This window comes from Calidris pugnax, unplaced genomic scaffold, assembly GCF_001431845.1.
Source record: "Calidris pugnax isolate Ruff unplaced genomic scaffold, ASM143184v1 scaffold24, whole genome shotgun sequence".
Lineage (NCBI taxonomy): Eukaryota > Metazoa > Chordata > Aves > Charadriiformes > Scolopacidae > Calidris > Calidris pugnax.
The window spans coordinates 12,104,448-12,128,004 of record NW_015090922.1 but is presented as its reverse complement, the minus strand read 5'-3'; the positions used below and the strand labels follow the sequence as shown (position 1 = coordinate 12,128,004).

General features: G+C 36.6%; 1 protein-coding gene across 2 annotated transcripts in view; it reads right to left on the bottom strand.

Moving 5' to 3' along the window:
* The window catches only part of PRKCE (protein kinase C, epsilon), a 295,554-nt gene that overhangs the window by 88,636 nt on the left and 183,361 nt on the right, over positions 1–23,557 (bottom strand). For both annotated transcript variants that reach the window (XM_014950985.1, XM_014950984.1), the window contains exons 5-10: positions 22,898–22,983; positions 20,592–20,724; positions 17,977–18,119; positions 16,723–16,819; positions 14,883–15,097; positions 12,677–12,850 (exon numbers count right to left, since the gene is read on the bottom strand). In XM_014950985.1, the coding sequence (XP_014806471.1) occupies positions 12,677–12,850; positions 14,883–15,097; positions 16,723–16,819; positions 17,977–18,119; positions 20,592–20,724; positions 22,898–22,983 (848 nt within the window). The remainder of the gene's footprint in view (positions 1–12,676; positions 12,851–14,882; positions 15,098–16,722; positions 16,820–17,976; positions 18,120–20,591; positions 20,725–22,897; positions 22,984–23,557) is intronic.

Below are 23,557 nucleotides of genomic sequence, written 5' to 3'. Positions count from 1 at the left end.
GTCTGTGTGAATGACACCTCAGCAACATGACCACTAAGGTTTTCACATCTCAATGCAACCAAAGAGGACTTTCCAGGAGTTAAACACATCACGGGGCTATACGGAATTTTAAATCGCTAAAGACAGCCCCTTTTCCTGCCTAAGCCTGATTTTATTTTGACTCTTTGATTGTCTAAAAATACAAGAAGTGAGTTTTCTTGGATGTCCAAAGAGGCTAATTAACTTATCTTTTAGAACTTGTTCTCCTACCGTATGGGTCCATAAATGAATCCATGTATTATACTCAGCAATATATCCAACACAGCAATTCTCATATATGGAAGAGTTTTCTTTATCCTACCTTTTCTTCAAGAAATGTTCACATAATTGTGTTTAAAAGGCTGAAATAAGTTTAAAATAACCTTTATTTCATTTCTACTTCAGAAATTCAACAAAGGAACCCTGCAGACCCAAAATCTGAAAGAGGATGGCATCACTCTTTGGCATGCTTCTTAATTAAATCTAATGCATTATGCATGATGCCCTTTTGGCTCTGGCATAGCATTGCCAGCTGTGGTTCACTGCTTATGTTCCTGATGGGAAAGCACAAGATACTGTAACACTTATCTCCTTCCTTCAGTACCTTAGCTCTCAGTGATGGAAAATGCAATTTGAGAATTGCTCTATTAAATTTATTAAGTACCACTTACCTGGATTGCAGCATGTAATATTTTTTTATCTAATGCATGAATAACAATTATGGAAATACAGATCAAAACACCTGTAGGTAATCCTGATTTTTTTTTTTTCTATCTGAGAAACCACAATATGTTTAGTTGCTATTTCCAGGTGATCAGATACATTATTTCACTACAGTAGAAGACAACAGAGAAACAGTGCAGCTACATCAGTTTTAAGACTTTTAATGGCATAGATACTACTTTCAGAAATATTGTTAAAAAGAAATTATATAAATATTTGTTCTGCACTATAAGGGTTGTCTGTTTGCAGATGTGGTATTGTAAGGATTTTTCCACTCCAGGGTGGAGAACAAAACACAATGCTCTCCAAGATTTACATTACTGAATAGTTTCTCACTTTTAACACTTCCCACAAAGATATACAAAGATGCCACCTCATTACACGCAAAGCCACCATCTTTGGCTAAGGAAATGCCCAAGTCATCAATATCCTGATATTGGGATAGTATTCTGGAAAAATGTCATGATACGCTTTACCCTGTACCTACATTCTTCCTGGGCATCTGCCTTGGCATTGCTAGAGACCAGCAATGCCGGAATACTGGGCCAAAGAAGCTGTTGGCTATTCTTATATTAGTATGTCTTATGCAGTCTGTCATGAGATCCCAGCCTGGTACTGCCTTTTCTTTGGCCCTTTGTACAATTCAGCTTTCCAAAACAGGATGATAGGAATGTAGCAAGAGGTTAATATTCATGTTTCAAGAGGAAAATTACCTGAGCACACAGCATTAATGAAAAATGATAAACATATGCAAAATCCTCAGTCTACATATAAATTTCTCTGTTCAACACATTTTCATAGCCCTTCCTTATAAACATCTCCATTGAGCTGTGTAGGTACCACACACTGATTTTTTTGTTCTGTATCCTAAGCATGAGTTACCTGAGACAGGCTTTTTCAATACCTATTGAAAGTCATTATTCACATACCTCTCTTCAGTGTCTGGATTTCTGTAGTTCTATAAATGCAACAGTGACCTTTAAAAGCATTAATTGTATCTACTTTATTTTCCATACTTTCCTGTTTCCAGAACATGATTAATTTTTGGCAAAGCATATGCTTCACACAGCTGAAAACCCTGGCAATTCACAAGTATAAATTAATCAGACAACAGGAAACGTTGTCCAAAATTCTGCCATCATTTAAGCCATCCAAACCCTCTAAAATGAGTAAAGCAGCACAGAAGAAAACAGTGTGTCATATTTTCAGGGTGTAGTTTTTTGTACAATTCAGGAAGTAGTTTTAAGGGGCAGAATTTTGCATGATTATTTTAATATTGGTTTTCTGAGGACAGAAAAGAGAAAATAAGTATCACTACAGACTTTTCAAGAAATCATATCAGTTCGAGTATTTGAATTGACTTATCGTGTGTGATTCTGTGAAGGTTCTTGGAAAAACATGTTTACAAAATCTTATGAAATCAATCCCTTTCATCCTTTTATCTGCTGAATGTAAAGTATGTAAAAGGACAATTTTCCTTCTTGGGTACTTGGCAAGCTATATATACTCTGAAGTGAAGAATTCTAACTGGGTCTTTCTTGGATGTACTAAGGATACAATGGGTTGGCCTTTTTAGGCCACAACTTAAAAATTAGTCTCTGGAAATATGTAGACTTACTACTAGCTGGTATTATTCCATACATAATTAAAGTAGTTGTGTTTGTAAGTCAACCTTCAGAGTGCTTTCCATAAACATTATAGTACCTAACTATAGTATAGTTCCATATAAACATTATAATGTACTACCTTTAAAAGAAGAAAGATTTTTTTTTCGAGCATAGCGATTGCTATTATTTGAATTATTTAAAGTAGTGTCATTGGGTGAATATTATTTTTAAGAGTCATACCATTCTGACAAAACCTCATTAATCCTCAGAAGACGTAGTAATCTGGTAACAACAAAGCTAACACAGAGAGTCACTGTGCACAGAGAAGGAGACTTACAGTTATTAAATACACTGTGTGATGCAGGAAAAGATTGATTAGTACACCTGATTAGGAAAAACTACAATATTTATGCAATACTGTGTAGGAAGAGAAAGATTGAGTAAATTAAGCAGAGAATTTCCCCTTAGGAAACAATTTAAAACACTGTTTTATACTAGTTTTATAATATAATAGACATGTTAGTGGAATATATTCTGAGATGACAATATAAATAATTCATGCTTCAGTAATAATCAGAATCTACTTACAATGAAAATGAACATTAACTAAAACTCTCAGCCATTTCTCTCTTTTCAATTTCATTTAAAGGTGACTATGCACATTTTCAGACATGGAAAATGGAGAATGGGAAAAGAAAGTTTTTCTCAGTAGTTCATAGCCATTTGCTGTAAGATGAAATTGCAGAGTCCAAACCCCAACATTCACTGTAATAATCTCCCAGTTGCTAAACAACACTCTCTGCATTCCTTTGAATTACTGTATTAATAAGCACAACCAGGACTTGGATGGACTCTTTATTATTCAGGTTTCCTTAGTTCTGAACAGTTACTTTTTAATGAATGATCAGTTTACTAGAAGAGAACAGAAAGCATTAATGATGAGATACAGTTTACCTGTAGTACACGTTTCATAGATCTACATTTACTGGTTCTTACTATTAGTGGATGTTGTATACACTTCTTATACAGCATTTCAGCCCTGGCGTAGGTAGAAACACTATGGACTCACAGGTCCACAAGTGACACAGCACCCACCCTCCTCCAGAGAGTCACTTATCTTAACTGCTAAGTTCACACTACAGATCTCCTGCCTTGTCATCTCTTTTAAGGAGATAAAACATTATTAGCTCTGAATACTTCTCAGCTTACAGACTGGCCTTGGGCTCACCTTACACAGGAACATAAAAAAAGCTCTCTACATGCTTCCCCCCAACAAGCATGAGACTACAGGCTGGGCATCACTACTCTTAGCCCACAGTAACTAGGGAAGAGTAAACCCTGCTGCCATCAAAAAACTGTGTGTGTTTCTGCTAAAAGTACTCACCCACAAATGAGATAAAATAGCATAAACTTAATGGATTCCCTTAAATCTTCTCACACATCCATGTAAAAATATTTTTACACTTCCAGTGTAAAAATAATCTGATGGTGTGGTTTTGAGAAGAAGAGATAATTTAGGTTATTAATTTAAGTAATTTAAGTTATACCCTCTCAAGTTTGGTCCACCTCACACATGATGCGTGGAGCAGAAGACATGATATGCCAAAACTAAAATTACTCTGTGTACACGCTAAAAAAAGCAACGAAAATTTTAGTAAAGATGAAAACCCAAATGTTTTGTAAATTCCAGTTCTTTCCCATGGTGAAATTCTCTCGTGTACAATTATCATTTACTAAGCTTACTGTTGTTAAAAAAAAAAAAAAAAAAAAAAAAAAAAAACTGATCTAATTTCTCCTACTTCATCTGTATGGCTTTTACATTTACACATTTTTTTTCCCCAGATACCATTTAGACCAGTGTTGTGATTTCAGAAACTCTGAATGTCTTATTAAAAAAAAATAAATATCTCAGTTACCATCTGATATTTTCAAATCCAAAGGATTTAGTTCTTCTATATTCTAGCTCTAGAAGGGACTGTTCCTCATCTACTCCTGCTTCACTGAGGTCATTAGCTTACTTATACCTCTAATACTGTTGTCACACGACTGTGAGCAATAGTAGACTTCATATCCAGAAACAGAAAATAAGCCACTGCATACTGTAGCTACTCATATTTAGCTTCCAGAAACTGGTAGCAAACAGAAACTCAAAAGGCAATTATTATATGAGAACAGTATTTTTGGTCTACATAATAATAGTCAGCTCCACCACAGCGAGACAAAGCAAACTGCCTGGATAAGAATAACCTTGCACAGCATTATCCTCTGGGTGTATATATGCTGACAGATCTTCTGAGATCATAGATTTTATAAAGGAATAATATGCTTTCCTAGCACGCCAATATGCTCCAGGTTTACCAAGAATTACATGGTCAACATTTAGGAATGCAAGCAATGCTCTGCACTGAGACAGAGCAACAAATAGGTATGAACCAGCTGCAAATCCTGCCAGTACTAGACCTGCTCACAGCCTCAGAGGAAAAAAAAAAAAAAAAAAAAAAGAAGTTGTATTAAAGTGCCCAAATGAATTCCAAAGATAATCATTTCCTGCATTTAGAAAAGAAGCAGCAGCAGCATCAAATTTTATATGCAGTTTCCTTTTTCCTGACTCTTCCTTTGGGGTGCATTAGTTGTTTACTTGTAAGAGCAACACCTAACAAACACAGTATTAAATGTTTTCCCACAACCACTTGGGTAAAACAGGCTTTCTTTAAATAGCATTCAAAACAGTTAACTAGCATAACTAAGGCATCCTGATAGCTACCCATGTGCGTGTTACACTTCCACTTATTTTAAAGATAGGTTTTATTTTTTAAACTTAATTTTTATAATGAACCCATTAGAGGCAAATTGTGAATACCACTTTGCAACTATAAAACACAAGAAAAAGCATAAAGGATGCTAGGACAAATGATCAATGGGTTCAGGTAGGTCATGTACTCAGGTCTCTTCTGTCCAAAAGGGGCTTCCTACAGCAGGTGTGAAGATGGTCTTGAGACCTAGGTGTAGAGGAAGGACAGAAAGGAGGATCACAGCACATGGCTGCTACAAACCAATCTCGCACATTTCTTTCAAGGGCTGCTGCCACAAGGCAGATTACCCTTATCCTTCCCATTCCTCTCTCCAAGACAGAACTAAACTAAAAGACACAATCCAGCCTTGACCTGCAGGATTTCATTTAAAGCAGCATTGTTCAATTATCCTGCTGGATGAGGAACAGTACTCCATTCCCACAAAAGCTGTAAGATTAAGAATGCCAGATGAGGAACCAACCAGTATGATGTTAACACAGCCACAGTGCAAGCTCATATGGAGATTTTGTGGGCCCAGTAAGTGTTGGGTCTACTCCAGTTCTGTTCAAAGTCTGCTACCCCTTTTTCCCTGTTTGGATGACAATAATCTTATCTCCTTAATCTTTGCTAAACCATGATATACAAGACAGACAGACTTGCCAGGAAAGTTACTGGCAAAGCATCTGGTAGATATGTTGAAAATTCCTCCCCTCAAACGTGCCTCGACTGTCGAAACACATTTTTCTCAAGAGGAAAAGTGTGCAATACGTATTTCTAGCTACTCTGTCCAAGAGATATGAAACCAGTGCTTAAAAGGCCCTTAGCTCCACCTGTTACCCTAAAAACCTCCTGTCTGCACATGATCACATCAGGATTAAAATCCTGAAGTTGAATTCTATGCTTGGCTACAAAGATGTTTCTAACACAGTGAACTACTGGCATAGTTAAATTTAAAACCTGAACATGCAGGCATGAGGACCAAAGTAAATAAAATCAGTACAAACTCCAGCTTGCCCTCACCTATTTCATGACAGCAGTTGCAGTAAATTCTGGCCACAGATGCTGACTCGGGACTATTCTCAATTGGTTACAGCAAAGCAATCCATGGAGCTGCAGCTGCAGCACTCACTTTTATACATGCAAACTAGAAACAAGCCCTAGCTTTGAGAGGGTGTGAAAGAGTCCTCTTCAGTTTGGGTGCTACATCACAAAATAAGTCTTTCCTGTCTGAAAGAGAAGCATTTAGACTCTTCTGATTGATGCTGGAGGAGTAATTTCTCCTACAGGCCCTTGATGAGCCTGGCTGCACTGATAGCCTGACTTGAAGTTTAACACTAAAAGGACTAATGTGAACAATGAATCTTCAGTGAGCTAACCAGGCTTTAATAATCCTTAAGAGCAGCAAGCAATAACTGAGCAGCATAATAGCACGTTTCCCAAAACCAGGTCATCATGCTGGAAACAGGGGCCTGTGTGTGTGAGAGACAATGATTACAGTATTTAATCATCAGCTTCACCGTTCCAACTATTCTTGACCAGAGTGTCTACTTTTAGACAATACAGTGATCACGGTCAACGTATTCGTACTGTGTAGCAGTCAACAGGAAATCTAAATTTAACACTCACAGCACCCAAATTTCTGAAAACCCTTTTTCTGCCTAAATTTCATGTATTTACATGACTTCTTGACTGTATGATATCTGAGACATGACCATATATCACTCAAATTTCTAGTGCTTCATGAAATATTCTGAAGAATGAGTCAATATCAGTTCATTTATTTTCTTATGTCATGGACTGCTTGTAGAAACCAGCTGGGAATTTAAAAATAGCTACTATCGCACATATTCTGTATATACACATATATAATAATACAAGTAAATAAAATATTAAAATTGAGTTTGAATATAAATATGTAGAAATGTGTATAAAAGATACCATAATATAAACAGTATAAGTAACAGTGTTCCATGCTTACCTACCATTTTATTCTACCTTTTTACCAGTTACCACTCACTATTAGGAAATCTTTTTCAACAATTTTATATTTAAATTTTTATTAACATATTTTAGCACTGAAGTAGCTAAAAATACAGGGGCTAATTTAGTCTTTTGTCTCACACATGTACAAATTCACTGAAGCAGGAATAATAATGAACAGAATCAGGCCCTAAAAAGTTCTAATTTGACACTAATCAGTAATAAAAGGCAACGCAAACTTGCGCTAAACAGATTACACCCATATAGCAATATCTGCATAATGGCTTTAGCTGCTTAGCAACAAAAGTAGAAGAATACCAGATAAAATGGATTATAAGCTTTAATTAGTCCCAGATGAATGTAACAGTGGCCAGTCAGTTAGGTTAATTTGCACTGTATATCATAAATGACACTCCTCTGAGCTATTATTACAGAAGACATTTACTTTTTTGTAGAAATACACGTAAGAGAAATAAGACTTGCTTTTATATTACCAAAGACAGTTTTGGTCACATTCTTCTTATATTAATTTAGAAAGCATGATTAAAGACATCATAAGCATATGATTCTTTTTCCTTTTTGATGTTTTACATTTTCTTACACAAATAAAACAAACCACTTAAAAAATGTAACTCCATTTTACACCTTTTGCAAAGTTGCACTTTTCCATACTGATCCTCGTACAATGTAATAATATTGTACTACTGGACTTCCAAACCCTCCTTGGAAACATTCAAATGCAAGCCATGAGTAGAAGGTCTGATTACTCTTGGTGTTTACAGAAGGGTCTGAGGCAGAAAGAGGTTCAGAGATTTGCCAGAAATCACAAAGGAACATTGTGACAGCTGAAACTGGAACAAAATCTCCAAAGTCTTAGCTTTGTAAGCACCAGCCTCCCAGCATTACCCAAAATGTGCTAGATACCGTGCACATGTGCAGAAACTAATAGTACCTGATGCACAGTGCTCACAATCTAGGAGAAACCACTAGTAAGCCACCAGGTAGAACACAACAGTTAAGGGATCAACACAGTTGTACTAGGGTCACTACAGCCCTTTCCTAGATGTCCTTCAGTTCTACCCCTGTCGCGTGGATAATCTCTACTTTACAACACCAGAATACAGGAAAGAACTGAATGGCCTTGAAGGTCAGCTCAGGAGCTATGCTATGAATAGACAACACTGCATTAACATGCAGACAATTGTAAGGAAAAAAAAGAAGTTTTTATGAGTGAAATAAGTCTATTACCTGTAGTAACTGACTTTCTGACTTTCTCTATCCTTCAGTTAATGACTTGTTTTCTCTAATAGAAATAGCTGTAATGCTAAGGGTCCTTTATAAGTTATGTAATTTTATCATTCAACAGGAACATTGCTCTGTACTAACAGTACACTCTACTGTGTCTGTATTGAAGATAGTACTCTGAAAAGAGCAGGAGAGCACTAGTTCCAAATTTATCTAATTTCATGAAGTTGGATAAAAAAAGCAGATGGTAGATGTTAAAAGCAGTAGCTTTCTAGTCTTCTAAATTTATAATGAATTATGTAATAAAGCTTTCACTGCCTTAATTTTAAAAACATTTTATTTCTAAAGTATCTATTAAGATAATTCATTATAAATTATACGATGTGCACATATATTTGTATGCATCTCAAAGGGTAGAGGTCTAGAAAGTGTTAAGTAAAGTGAAGATAGTTATACCTTTATTTTGTAGAATCTCCACTTTCCATTAAAAGAAGACTAATTTTCACAGTTCTGAAACTTCCAACTGTAAATGAAGTACCGCAAATAAAAGAATGTCTTCAGAGAAAATATCTCTAGAAATATCTAACCCCACTTTGCCAGCCACCTGACTGAAGCATTATCAGTAAAACCTAATGTTGAAACTGTTCCATAGTCAACCACTGAAGCCTGGTATGAGGTTGGAGTGAAAAGGACACAGGAGAGAGGAACAGGGCAGCATCAGCGTTATTGTCAGAAACGATACTCCTTACTGAAAACACAAGGAACCAGCACACAGAAGACGAGAAGATAGCAGGAAGACTGAAAATAGAATGTAAACAGTAGTAGTCCTGAAAAAGCCCAACATTTTCTCAATAAAGGACACCATGAAGTCCTGAATAAATCAAAGATGATGATAAGCAAAGGTCAGCTATTACAAAAATGCTGTACCCTGTATGCTAGCCCTTGGGCAAGTTTCGCTACAGGAGTGCTGAATACAGAACACAGTATTCTTCATTTATATCCCAGCCGACAGGTCACAAGAGAAACAGAACTCAAACCTCTGAATACATTGATAGATGCATTGACCATATCGTGGCAAAACAAGAAGGGAAATGGTGCCAGAGTATAGGAGTGTTGAAAAATACTATCCAACTGTGACATATAATTTTAATGTAGAATGTTGAGGTTTTGGGTGGCTCATTTTTTGACAAGCTTAAAGTAAACTGATTTGATCAAAGTTAGCTTTTGGATTAAGAAGGAAATTGAGAAATCCCAAGCCAAAGAATATTGCTTTAAAATAAGGAAGGTAGGTGGAACTGCTACAAGTAAATTCACATGTATAGGGCTAAAAACACATTAATGTATAAGGTATGCTGTTATGAACCATTATTTGGCACAATCGCTGAATTACAAGATAATTTTAAATATGATCCCTTACTTGTGATAATGATAGCATCATTTAGTAAATGATACTAATGAAAAGTCTGCTCCATGTAAAAAACAAATAATACTGTAGCGTACTTACTGTAAAAAGCTTATCAGGCAACTTTTCTACAGTGTCTTCACCTTATTACTGATCGAAAACACTACAATATATAAAGTGAAGCTCATACATTCACATTTTTGTGGAAGAGGAACAAAGCAAGTAATCTCATTCCACAAAGTCAATCTCTGAGTGCTTTGACAATGAATACCGAGTCAATCTTCCCATTAAGTCAGGGTGTATACGACAAATATGCTCTACTTGAAGTGTAAAACTTAATTCCTGCGTGATCACTTCAAGGACCAGTTCTGCAAAGTACAGCAGCCATAGCACGGCATACAATTGCAGCGTAAGTAACTAAACACTACTGTTAAACACATTTTAAACTCTATTGTACAATAGCCTTTGTCTCAGTAAAGCTATTTTAACCACAGACCATGTTTGTTCAAGCAAGTTTTTCTACCTGCTTTTCCATTGAACCTGAGCAAATAATTTAGTGACTATTTACTTGGTACATTTTCATTTGTTGTCATTCATAAATAATTTATAGCTTTAGCAGATGTATTGCTTTTGCTTGTATACGTGTTTTAGTTTTTTGTTTCTTTAAAAAGACTCCTTTGCAAATTGTTCATCTGCTATGCTCAGAAAAACCCTTCAGTTTTTCATCTGTGGACTTGTAATTTGATTGGGTATCACTAGGTATAGTTTTGGTTGGTTGATAAGAGTCACTTGCCTATGACTCATAACTGTAAATCACATAACTATGAGTACCTCTGAGTTCAAGCAAAGCCCCAAACTATAGTCTCTCTCTGGTCAAGAGATCTGGGAAGAGAGAAGGCGGTGAGAAGAATTTCTAAATATCTTACTTTGACGAAAGGCTTTGAAGAGCAGGGAGGAAGGCAGAAAGCATGATACAAAAAAGAGGGGAGAACAGATGAGAAATACAAAAGGAATGAAATGTCCAGAAAACCAGAGAAGTAGCAGGAGAATCTTCTGCCATAATTCACTTAACGTAAAACTGATCTTTACCGATGTTCTGCCACATGGTTCACATAAAGCTGGTGATACTTAAGTTTATACTTCAGGAACTGTGCTCTGCCTTGCTCCTGAAAGTCTCTCTCAGTTCAGTGTGTCCCTCACACCAGTACAATCTTTTTATCACTTTCTTCATCTGATATAATATGCTCAGTTTTAGTTATAGATTTTAAAATAATTCATTAAAACATTTAAAATGTAAGTTCACACATCTATTCAAATGAAATGAAAGCCTGAGCACATGAAACATCCTCTGCAGACATAAATTGTATACACACTTTCCTGGGCTATTTTTTTGTGTCAAAGCATATAAAACTTCAAAGCATATAAAAAACTCACACATTTTCGCTCTTTTAAGAACTGTATAAACATACGAAAGATTTGCTATTTCTGCATTTGAATACACTATAATCTTGATCCTACTAAGCCACTTTCCTATGGCTTTCCCACTGCCCTATTTATCTTTCCTGACAGCCTTTCTGTTATTCTACACATATAATTATTGCAGTTACTCATTTATGCCATACATAGTTTTGGCTATAATATGTAAATATGTATGCATTTACAAATACACACACATACACTCATACACACCATTACTAATTCTGAATTTCATTCAATATGCTAATTTAATTATTCATTTATTCTGCAAAACTTTTCCATTAAATTGATTCAAATACTCCAATGTAGTGTTTGACTGAAAGCAAAAAACCAACCGAGTAGTTTGAAGGAAGCTGACTTCCCTCAAAAGTTTTATTTAAAACATACATATAAAACAATGTCTACGTATATACTAACATTTAAACTTATTCCCTACAGGTCAAAAACTCATTTCGTTGTAGTCAATGGCATATCTAGTTCAACAGGCAAAAGTTCAAGCCTTAGTGCTTTGAAACAATAAATATTTTATCAGGCAATTCAAAAATAATGGATGCTTCTGTAAAGTAAATTATATATGACCGGTATTCTATATGCAAGCCAGATTCACATTGTGGGGTTTTTTGTGTCCATAAAGCTTTCTGCATAATCAGGTAAAAATCTGTCAGCTCAGCTGAGTGACAAGAGAAATAAGGGACTAAAAAATGAAACTCAGAAATACTCTTTGAACACAACTGGTTTCAGCACTTCTAGGATTCAGAAATCCTAGAGTCGGCTAAACCTCGAAATGTTCACTTACATTTAAGCAGTAAATCCAAAACATATGCTATGAAGAGGAATTCTGTATCAAAAATTACCAACAAGGAACACACCATGGGAACAGGTTCTCGATATCGGCTCTCTGCCTTTCCTTCTCCCTATTCCTCAAGCACATGCGAGACATTAGCACTATAGGAACTTATTTGCTCAGCAGTATGCCTATTTTCTTTCTCTTTTGAATATGCTGTATAATACACAGCACAAGAAAGTAGAAAAGATGAGTGTTCTGCCATAATCTCATTTCTGACAAGATCACTATAATTTTCAATCTGGATACTAGATGTTAAAAATATTTGTACTTAACTCAACGAATGATACACCACATTAATGTACAGAAGAAATCCAGAAAATGGCACCTCAGTAGTTCTTTTGTAGTTTATGCATGTTTTTAAAAAAATTTTTAACTCATTTGCTGCCATCTCCTGGTACTTACAAGGTAATAGTATTTATGCTATTTAACAGCAGTCAGTACTCCTGTTCAATGCTGCTGAAATGCCAAAAGCTTCTCAGAAATATTTTCAAAATATTGCTGTATTTTTTATGTTGCTGTCTTTCATTCTGGAAATAGTTAATATTATTCCTTGGGCACAAAGCAGTAAAAGGTTCATGTCGCTTACCTTTGTCTGGAAGCAGCAGTAAAGTTGTGTTAGGTATGGGTGTTTCCGTGCTAATGCCAGAATTCTCTTTTCTGTCATTGTACAGTCTACATCATCATCTTGAAGTATGACATCTTTCTTCAAGACCTTCACTGCATATACTTCATCTTTTCCTTTTAGCTCAGCTAACATTACCTAAAACAAACAGAAATTCTGTTTATGTATGAACAACACATACCATAAATGCAGGGTTGCATATGAGTTTGACTGCACTGGAAATATAAAGACAGTTACATACCTGCCTGAATAAAGTTGTATGTTTATAAAATTAAAAGCAAAGTAATGTAATTTTAGAAAAAAATACCTCTGGTATTCTTTAAATTTGAAACTGGTTATATCGATTTTCTTTGTTAGTGAAGAATGTAAAAAATAATTTTTTTTTATCCCCTCATACAAATATCATTATGAGCGCCTGTTAATGAGATCTCAAAAAATAGAAACTGAAGGAAATTGATGTAGAACAGAAATTTATTTTCCACTTTTGGTCGTGAGATTTGTGTGTGATGAACTTAGCATACAATCCCACGTACCATTCTGAGCACTTTAAAGTTGTTGACTCTAACTACTACTATTGTTTAAGGTTCAAATCCTATACTCTGTTTAAGGTCAGTTCTGGCTTAGAGCCAGGGTAATCTTCAGAGAAAGGATTAGTAAACAGGGAGACAAAAGAACTGCTTCAGCCCTTCCCCTCTGCATCTGCATTTCCCGTATTTCAGGGAAGGAAGATTGTATTTGTGAAACAGATTCATATTTCAGTCGTCCTCTTTGATTCCACGGTGCACAGCACTGTGAAAAAAAATCCATGAGCCCTGTAAATAGAGCAATGTCCTTTTGTCGTGGGTTCAGCCAGGATGGAGTTAACTTTCTTGCTAGCAGCTGGTGTGGTGCTATGTTTTGGATTTGGGATGAGAAATGCTGTTGATAGCACACTAATGTTTTTAGTTGTTGCAAAACACTCAAACCCTTTTCTGCTCCTCACACTGCCCAGTCAGCAGCAGACTGGGGGTGCACAAAAAGTTGAGAGGGGACACAGCCAGGACAGCTGACCAAAAGGCTGAGAAATGCTGTTGATAGCACACTGATGTTTTTAGTTGTTGCAAAACACTCAAACCCTTTTCTGCTCCTCACACTGCCCAGTCAGCAGCAGACTGGGGGTGCACAAAAAGTTGAGAGGGGACACAGCCAGGACAGCTGACCAAAAGGCTGACCATGTGACATCATGCTCAGTATATAAAGCTAGGGAAAGAAGGGGGAAAGGAAGGATGTCAGAGTTATGGCATTTGTCTTCCCAGGTGACCATTACGCAGATGGAGCTGTGATTTCCTGGAGATGGCTGGGCAACTGCCTGCCAATGGGAAGTGGCGGGTGGGCTTCTTGTTTTGCTTTGTTTGTATGTGCAGCTTCCAATACACAATTTGCTCGGCCTATTGTACTGTCTTTGTCTCAACCCTTGAGTTTTTCCTCCCTTTGCTCTTGTGATTCTCTCCCCTGTAGCAACTCGGAGGGGAGACTAGAGGTGGGGTGGGGGTGGTGAGCAAGTGGCTGCGTGGTTCTGGCTGCCAGCTGGAGTTAAACCATGACACCCTTCTATCCTCATCAGTTCCCTTCTGTGGGAAGGTATCTGGTGAGTTACATCTTTGCCACATACATGGTATTTTGGGCAACTGTCTAAGCCTCTTGCACTCGTCCTATCTGAGCGGAAATTCTTGAGGTCTGCTTCCTCCAGCACTGAACACACCCACTAAGTTAAAACAAGCACACAAACTGTTCTGTGAAGTAAGTAAACCTAAACTGGGTATTATCTAGAAAGGGAATGAACTCGGAACCCTACAGCATTATTTCTGGGCTGTCTTTTCACTTGACCACAACTAATTACCTTGCTGAACTGTATGTATGTAACTGTACGTACATCTTCATTACCAATATTCTGAAATAGTGAAACATTGACATTTTGTTTCAAGAGGCTTGACCCTAGTTAAGGAAGTGAGCAAAGAACAGAAAATGCCAGCTGATCAGGAGGCTGATTCCTGATCTGTGGGGTAAAAGCTGCTTATACCCAATGGGAGGAAACCCTCGGGGTGGAAGCACTTTCTGAATGTCACTATGAATGCTTTCAAAGAGTACAGTCAAAAAAAGGGTACACACCAGTCAAGAAAAAGCTACCCACCTTGCCAAAGCTGCCTTTCCCTAATACTTTGATGAAGTTGAACTCTTCAAGGCCTATTCGCTTGGACTGGGCCTGTTTGACCTCCCCATTTTCACCATTCTCCCCAGTTTTGTTAAGCTGGTTGTCTGTTGACGTTGTAGCTGTTGCTCTGTGTTCCTCTCCCCGATTGTCAAATGATAACGCTTTCCTAATGTTGTTTTCCAGCTCTTTGATTTCTGTGGAAATGTGAGAAAAAGTGTTTTAACCAATCATCAGAAAAACCAGCCTGTGTTAGTCTGCATTGGTTTTGAGAAGGGACATTCATCATCCCTGAGTGCTGCGTAGAGCATTCTGTGGTTAAGAATACTTATTTAGCAAACTGCTTCCCCACCTTACAGTAATCAGCCAGAATCCTGCTCTAACAGGAAGGGTGGACTTTTAAAATGAACCCTAGAGAATGATATACCCAAAACTTGACAGATAAGTCAGAATAGTGGCCAAATAGATGTTTTAGTGATTTTGGGTGTTCCTGTACCACAGAGTAATACTTTGTTTTGAATACCCCTATCTTCCTGCAGCACTTACTCATCTTCCTGCTTAAGTATTTCAGAATTGTATCTTCAAAAGTTCAAAGGATAGTTGCACGTCCCAGTCCTTGAAGTCAACATGAATGGAGCATCTTACTCAGCTCCAGCTTTTATCAGACGCCTGCCAATAAAGTATTTGACCACTTCCTAATGCCACTTTAAGCAGCAATCGTGTAGATGTGCTAAACGGTTCAGTAGGTTTCTCAGTGCTAAATACAGTGAGCCCTGGTGACGAGTGATCCTCAGGGTCTGCCTCAACCTCTTGCATAGTACTTCTGCCTGATGCCCTTGGAAACAACAACTTTACTGGACAGCTACAAAAGTGAAATTTAAATGAGATTTTCGACAAACTCCTTATTCTCACTTTAAGCAAAATATCAGTTATTTTAAAAATATTATTTAACTAAAATGCTGTCTGTGAAATCAGCTCTGGACTCAGAGTCTTACAGTACTTATTATCATGGAGCTTTGGAAGTCTCTGCCCTAAAAATAAGGGTAAGACATTTCTCAACTCTAAATAATTTTCAAATAATTTGATATAAAAGTACCCATCTTCCTATGCCTTGGTGTAAGATGTTTCACTCATCAGTTTACACATGATGGCACATAAGATATTTCCCAGACATGATTTTTAAAAACAACAATCAGATCAGATTCTAAAAGTACTGATGACATACATGTTCTGTCCATCAGACCGTTCAACTCACTGAAATCAGGTCATATCAGTGAAGATTAAAATATTTGTCTCCAAATCTCTAAGCATGAAAAAAATCACTGCAAGGAAACATGGTTTAACAAAGCCTCTGGAGACCACAAAGACATGCTAGCATATCTTAACTGGACAGAAGTTTTTATTATCATAAACATTCAGCACGGAATTGGAAGGAGGCAAATTCTTCTTAAAAATTTATTAACAGATAGAGGCTTTTCAGATAGATAAATGCGCTCTCAGGTTCTGCTGTACTATTTAAAATGGTCTCATTCTTCCAATATATAACCTCCTTACATAAAGGTATTTGATTAGGCAAGGACTCAATATTTTAAGATGACTCTTTTATAATTTTAAAAGCCTTTAAAAGCCACTTAATTTCACAGATGTAAATGAAATGAGAACTAGGGCTTTTTTAAAAGTTTTTGCAGTTCATAACTACAGTGTTAACTACTTTGTTGGTTTTGTCCTACAGAGAGTGGAGCTGATAGCTTTTTTACTCCTCATATAGAAGAAAAATATGTGACAATATGTATCAATTAGGAAATAATAAGAGATGTTTGACCTTGATCACATGGAGAAGTTGGTGCTGACTTTGACCTATCTTCTTCTGATGATGCACTTCCAGGAACCGGTTGTTGAGTCTCTGCACCTGCAATTAGCTAAGAACAATTCCAAAATGGGTACTCAGCTATGAGATCCTCCCATGCTAATTTAACAACAGTAATCCACAAGTAGATTATCCACAAGTAGAAGTATGAACGAAAATGAAAATGTTCTATAGATTCCTACTTGCAGGACCTCAACCATACAGTAGATGGCATCACACCAAATGGAGACCATAAACAGAAAAAGAACTATCAGTTTAAAGAAAAATAGGTTCTCAAGATGAACTAAATGCAATAGGTATACCAAGTGGGTGGCAAAGTTTTTTATAGTCACCATGAACCTCTGTAAAAATCTATCCAGTATATATATTTAACTACAACAAGTACCAGCAAGCACTGCAAACTCACGCAGTAACATGACAACATCTTTTCCCAGAAGTCACAGATAAATTAATTTATTCCTGAGCTTTCTATGCTTCTGTAACATTTTAAAACAGTGTACGTGGGATCCAAGTATGAAGTAATCAGGAAAATGAACAGAACTAAATATCAATGTTTTAAGAAATTATAGTAAAAATTGCCTATTTCTGTAAGTGAGAGCAGTGGGTCTACTGTCATAATCATGCAAATAGAGTTAGAAAATGAGGTCAGATTCTGATCCAGGATACATATTATGAATCCAGAATAAGTCCATCAGGTTTGGAGGCACTTGGTGTGACTTACGGTTTTTATTTCTGGAACAGCCTAGTTCTTCCTATAATAGTGACGATAACTCAGGAACTGTCAACTGGCAAACAGCTCCTTTTCATGAGAATCACCACATTGCTCATTTATCAGCATTTACAATGTTACAGAGTAGTGCTGTGTCTCAATCAATCAATTATCCAATGCCAATTCTGAGCCATTTATGGTTTTTATGAACAGTTGTGTCAAGCACTCTCTGTCAAATCTCCTTCTTCAAAATTAAAAAGGGGAAATCCTTCCAAATTCTGTACAGACTTCAGTTTTGCAAAATTATAGCAGGTAAAATAAATTTCATATAAAAATTCAGAATAGATGTTTTTCACTTATAAATCAAAAGCCAAAGCCTTAGTTCCCTAATGACTTAAAATAAATTCTTGTGCAAGTAAATGGGATTGAACCCGAACTAGTAAAATTACTATCAGCCATACTTATCTCATTTTTTACATGACACTAAATAGTAATATTACCTTTTTCCTCCTCTGCCCGCTATTAGTGATCTTATCTGGAGTGACTCCAAGATCTGCAAGAACTTTAGCTATGCCTCTAGCATCCACTCCACAGTTTGGTGCCACATTTGTTTCACAGCGTCGATGTACATTCATCTTGCAAACTGCAATGAAATGTAAAGTAATAGAGTAAATCAAATACTGCCTTGGAACGCATCTTACTCCTTCTTACATATTATTACTTCTTACTCTATTTTACTCAAGTAGATTAACTCCTAATGTAGGGAGGTATAAAACCAACAGTGTTGGTTTTAATAAAAGTCTTTGGCACTGTTAGACACTTTCTTTCATTACATGGCAATCCATTTACCAAGCTCTTTCTCTTAAATGCCATCTCCTGAAACTAGTGAACTAGTAAGAGGAAAAAAAGCTTACATTGCTTCCAGGTTATGGGGCAAGGGGAGAACATAGCTCCTTGAAAAACAGCGTAAGGTGGATTTGTTGGGAGCAGATGGCATATTTTATCTTAGACTTCACTGCCCTCTTGTGGAGCAAGGCATAAAGCAAGCAAAACTGCAAGTACAATTAAATACTAGATTAACGTTCAATTGCTCAAATTCCCCACTTCATTACTTTTTAGAGAAAAAAATTAATCAAAAAAGTATGTATTTATAAAGCTGCATTTCATTATATTGTTCTTCAACAACGCTTTCACCATATAAGACCTAAAGAAACAAGCCACATTTGCCTCTGAGCCTATATACAGGCACAGTATCTACAGCGGGACCTTTCCTTTTCAAGCGTATTTCAGCTCACAAGAAGAGCAGAAAGAAATTGCTACATATGGCACTTTCAGTGCATGTATATTTGGTGACAAAAGCTCAGTGGCAAGTAAAATGTCTGACAGTAACAGTGGACATGGAGCAACTGAACTGCAAACGGGACAATTTTGTACAGTCTTGAGGAGACTTTTTGTAAAGAGAAGGTCAGGAATAAGCAGTGAAAATCAAAAGAATAAACCTTTGAAATACACTTTTCGTGGTGTTAATAACCACACTGGGCAAGCCAGTGCATCCCTGAAGAAGGGACCATTGTTCTGCACTTGTTAAGAGAGAAAGCAAAGGCTGGAGAAAATGACATTTCTAGCTCAGGTGGGCTGTAGGTTTCACGCAGACAATACTGCATTTTTCTAGGCACTCATTTTATGAATGCAAAGAAAGCAACATAGGCACTCTGAACTACTGTTTCTATGCATCTGCTACGCAGTAAATGCATACATATGAGAAATAAGTTTATTTTCTACAGTTAAGAGGAAATGAACCACTGTGGTATTAGAGAATATGAAAGTGAACTAATCTGTTCATAGATTAAGTGCAGAGATACTATAGCTCTGACTAAAAAAGGGAGAAAAAACCAAGTTTAATTGAAAAATCTTCTTTGAACATATCTCCATCATAATTATGATAGCATTTGAACAAAATCTTTAATGTTACTAAAGTAACAGTATTTAGAGTCTAACATATTATCAGTGGTCACTTGCTAGAATCACAAGGGAAGGCTTGAATTTCAGAATGTTCTCGCTGTTTATCTGATTCCCATGGAAGAAATTCCTTCCTTCCCTTGCTGCTCAGCAATTTGTGACATGAAACATTAGGTCTGACCTTCACCCATAGTTATGTCTCATCTTAAATATTGCAAAGGATATGTTGAATAGATTACATGTTTATACCAATATATATGACTCCACATTTCTGCTGTTGAAATGTGTACGTAACATGATTTTTGTATTTATGAAGATGGACCTATCAATTTCTAAAGTGTAACAGAATGAAAATACTTGTAATTCCATTAGGTACTACTTTCTAAGCATCTGACAATCTCATGACATCATTCCCGTCAACCCAGTAATTGAAGTATTTTATTCACTATTTCTAAAATGTTTCTTTCCTTTGCAATTGTTTGCACTGTTTTCTCCCTCTTTTACAACGTAAAGATCTACTTGAAACAAGGAGATACGGAAACAACCATTTCTGTTAGCCAGCTAAAATTTCACTACTGTACAGAGTACACAGTCCTTAAGCTGCAGAACATGATGAATCCTTTGCTTTCTGGAATAGAGGGGCTAAACAGATCATCATAAAGGATGATTTAGTTGAGTATAGAATACCTATTATTCCGGATATGGGTGCACAGGACTGGTTCTGCCTAGCCTAGTCAATACTTAATATTAATTTTTGAAGATAGTATTAAAGAGAAAAGTAGCTGCAATAATGATGTTTAAAAAGTTTAACAATCAGCACCACAAACCTGAAAACACAAAAAGCACATAAGCTGATGGGATGTAAATCCTCATGCTTCTAATTTTCTTTCAACTTCCAATTTCCTATGTGGCAGTAAACCTACACAGCAGCAAGTGTGAAGCCTGTTTCTGCACCTCTGTCCTCTGCATCTGTTACTGGCTGGATTGGCAGACAGGGTAAAGGACCATTTTCTAACCACGATGGCAATCCCTACACAGCAGTCTGTTATTTACTTTCTATTCATTTTTGTACACGTGGGAAAAGAATAATTTGAAGTCTTTCCAAGCCTACTGTACTCACAAAGAAAAAGAAAAGCTCTGAAGTGGTAATCCTTACCTTTGCATTGTAAACCTTGTCTCAAAAGACCCCAGAGCAATGAACCACAGTGGTCACAGAAGGTGGGCACTTTGTAATTGTGAATGCTGAACTTGTGAGGCATGTTGACACTGAAACGCTGGGATCCCACTTGCTGCAAAAGGAGAGCAAAGCATATTTCATTCAAATTAGTTTCTTTATAATCAGCGTGCACCAAGGCCCTGTTATGTTTTAAAATCACACAGAATTCAAACAAGATGAACAAGGTCTGTGCTAAGATGATGATCTTTGCATTAGATATACTCCAGCTCTAGAGTTCTTCTCACCACTTTATTTGGGGAAAAGAGGGGGAAGGGCTGCTGTTGTCCAAGAGATAAAGAATGAAGTCTACTTCCTAGTACTTCTGGGAACAACAAATACATAGCTATCAGGAAAGATCTCTTAATGTAGAAGGCAAGGAAGTCACTCCCAATTGTTTTAGAAGCAGGAGGCCTAACTAATACAGGACTAAGAAAGAGAAATATATCACAACTCCTTTACCTTTTCATATCCCACTCTTTTCTAGATTATGAAAATGACAGTGATAATTTGTTGTGTTCAGGGATTCCAAGGTATAATTACTTACTAATTAAAGGATGTCATTGACAAGTTTTTATAGTGGCCACTGCGTAGTAGGAGATTTATTTTGATGTTTTTCCTTCCCTTTCCTATTACCACTGGCTTCTCTCCAGCGATCTAGTACCCCTTCTAAACAATGAGAGCATTATATCAGCAAAGCATAGAAGTCTCCACCAGTCTGGAGCCTGGGAACATAAATCTATGCAAGATTTTCTATCTTCCTGTGGGTACTATGTGAAAACAGCACTAGCCAAACACAGCCCTTTATCACAATCCTATGCAAGCAATCAAGTTTCAGATGTAAAACACTGGTTGTAAACCAGATATTACAGAATGCTTCCAGTATGAAAAATGGTAGAGAATTGCACAGGAAGAACGAGATCAGTTAGTGTCTCAGTCAAATTCATATCGAAGTTGAAAGAGAGGTTTAAACCCATCGTTACACACAACTCTGATTTGCAGTTTAAAACTAGGCTTTTTCAAGCATACAAATGTAAGTTTTTAACAAATAAAACTAAGAAATATGCTTTTTCTGCATGGCCAAGGAACTGGGATCACCCACAGACTACCTCATCTAATCCTATGGCAAAAGACAGTAGGTCCTTGCTGTTGCACAAAGCAGAAAAGGACATTGAGCATCCTTTAGCTTTTCTGTTAAAAAAAGGCAAACCAAAAACTTCTGCATAAGATGAAGCATTCACTGGTTACAGCTGAGGGCTACAACGGTTTAAAATACCCATAAAACCCATCCTCTTCCCCAACTGTCCCCTATCAACCCAGCCATTAAGCGATATCCCAAAGCTGAGAATTCTAAGGGACCTGAATACAACAGCAGTCACATCACTCCCTGGTGTAAAACTATCTGCAGGAATTAACATTAATTTCCTAAACAAGTCTAAAAGGGCCATCTTAGCTGAGAGACAGCTTTAACCCAAGTGAAAGGATTGCTTTGTTTTGTTTTCTGATCAAGAGCAGAATGTGCTGTTGGCAGATATATTTACCTCCTTGACAGTATGGTTCTGAAGGCAGCTAATGTCATTTTCAGGTGCTGTTTTCATTTATTGTAATGCATGATAACATAAAGCATGTATTGTATTAACTCCTTTAATATACAAAAGCTTGCTAAAGGGAATTATGCTGGAAAACCTGTTAGCTACAAAGTACCTGGAGTTATCACTACCATCTTATCTAATACCCATTGGCCTTCTTCAGCACACAGACAGCTTTTGTTGTACATTTTGACAGTTTGGATTCAGTCTTTGTGGAGGGGAAACTTTGCAAGCAAAGTCTGGGCAGCCTTTTATGTTGATACAAGGTACTCAAGCACACTGCCTATCTATCAGCTGCTAATCACTCAGTCACACAAAATGCAGGTCCCGGCCTGCTTCTTCTGAATTAAAATAACAAAACTCATATTAATTCAGAAATGGAGAATATTACAAATGAAAAGGAATTGAAGGGACTCACTGAGACTTTAAGCACTCAAACATTATAATAAGTTTACTAATTAGAAATAAATTGCTGTATAAGAATTCCCATGTAAATGAAACTGTTACGGTAATCTGTCATTCCAAACTATATGCTACATCACAAGAAGACAAGAAGGGCACAAAGAGGTCTAACATATATTGATTAAATAGAGGAGATGACACTACTTAAGAGATGAAAGACAGAGTTTTATCTAGAAAATGTATTTTATAAACATTTACCTCATCGTGAGTTTCCTGTTTTTTTAAGCCAGCACACTTCGTTATTATAAGTTCATGGCATCTTTTGTGGACCACACAAGTGCAAACTATAAACAAAAAACAGATAAAAGAATGAGTTTTCATGAAGGTTGATTTCAAAGCAAAAGACCGATCTTAGAAGACTAGAAATACTGCAACTTGAAAGACTGCAATTGGCTGGTGACTTGGTGAGTCCTATGAAGTAAATCTGACATACAAGGGCAGAAGATAATGGACTTTCAAGAGACTAATGAAGTTTAAGAGAACTAAAGCCCATTTGCCAAAATCTCAGTTTGTAATACCACAGATTACCTTCTGAAATATTAGCCACAATTTTTCTCAATTTTTACATATTTTATTTCTTTATCTGATAAAGTCCATGATCTCCACATTATATAAGACACAATGGCAAAACCCATTCTTGTCTGAAAAGCTTCCAGAGGAAAAGAAACATAAAAATAACCCATTACAAAGTCAAAGAACAGAAAAAACAAAGTCGAACATTCTTTCTGTTACGTGTTATCCTAAGCTGATAACAGTAAAAGGTTTCAGGAGGCAAAAATGCTATGTCAATATTCATACTGATTACTTAATCAATGAATAACATTTGCAGATATGACAGTTATGATTAAAAATTGCAAG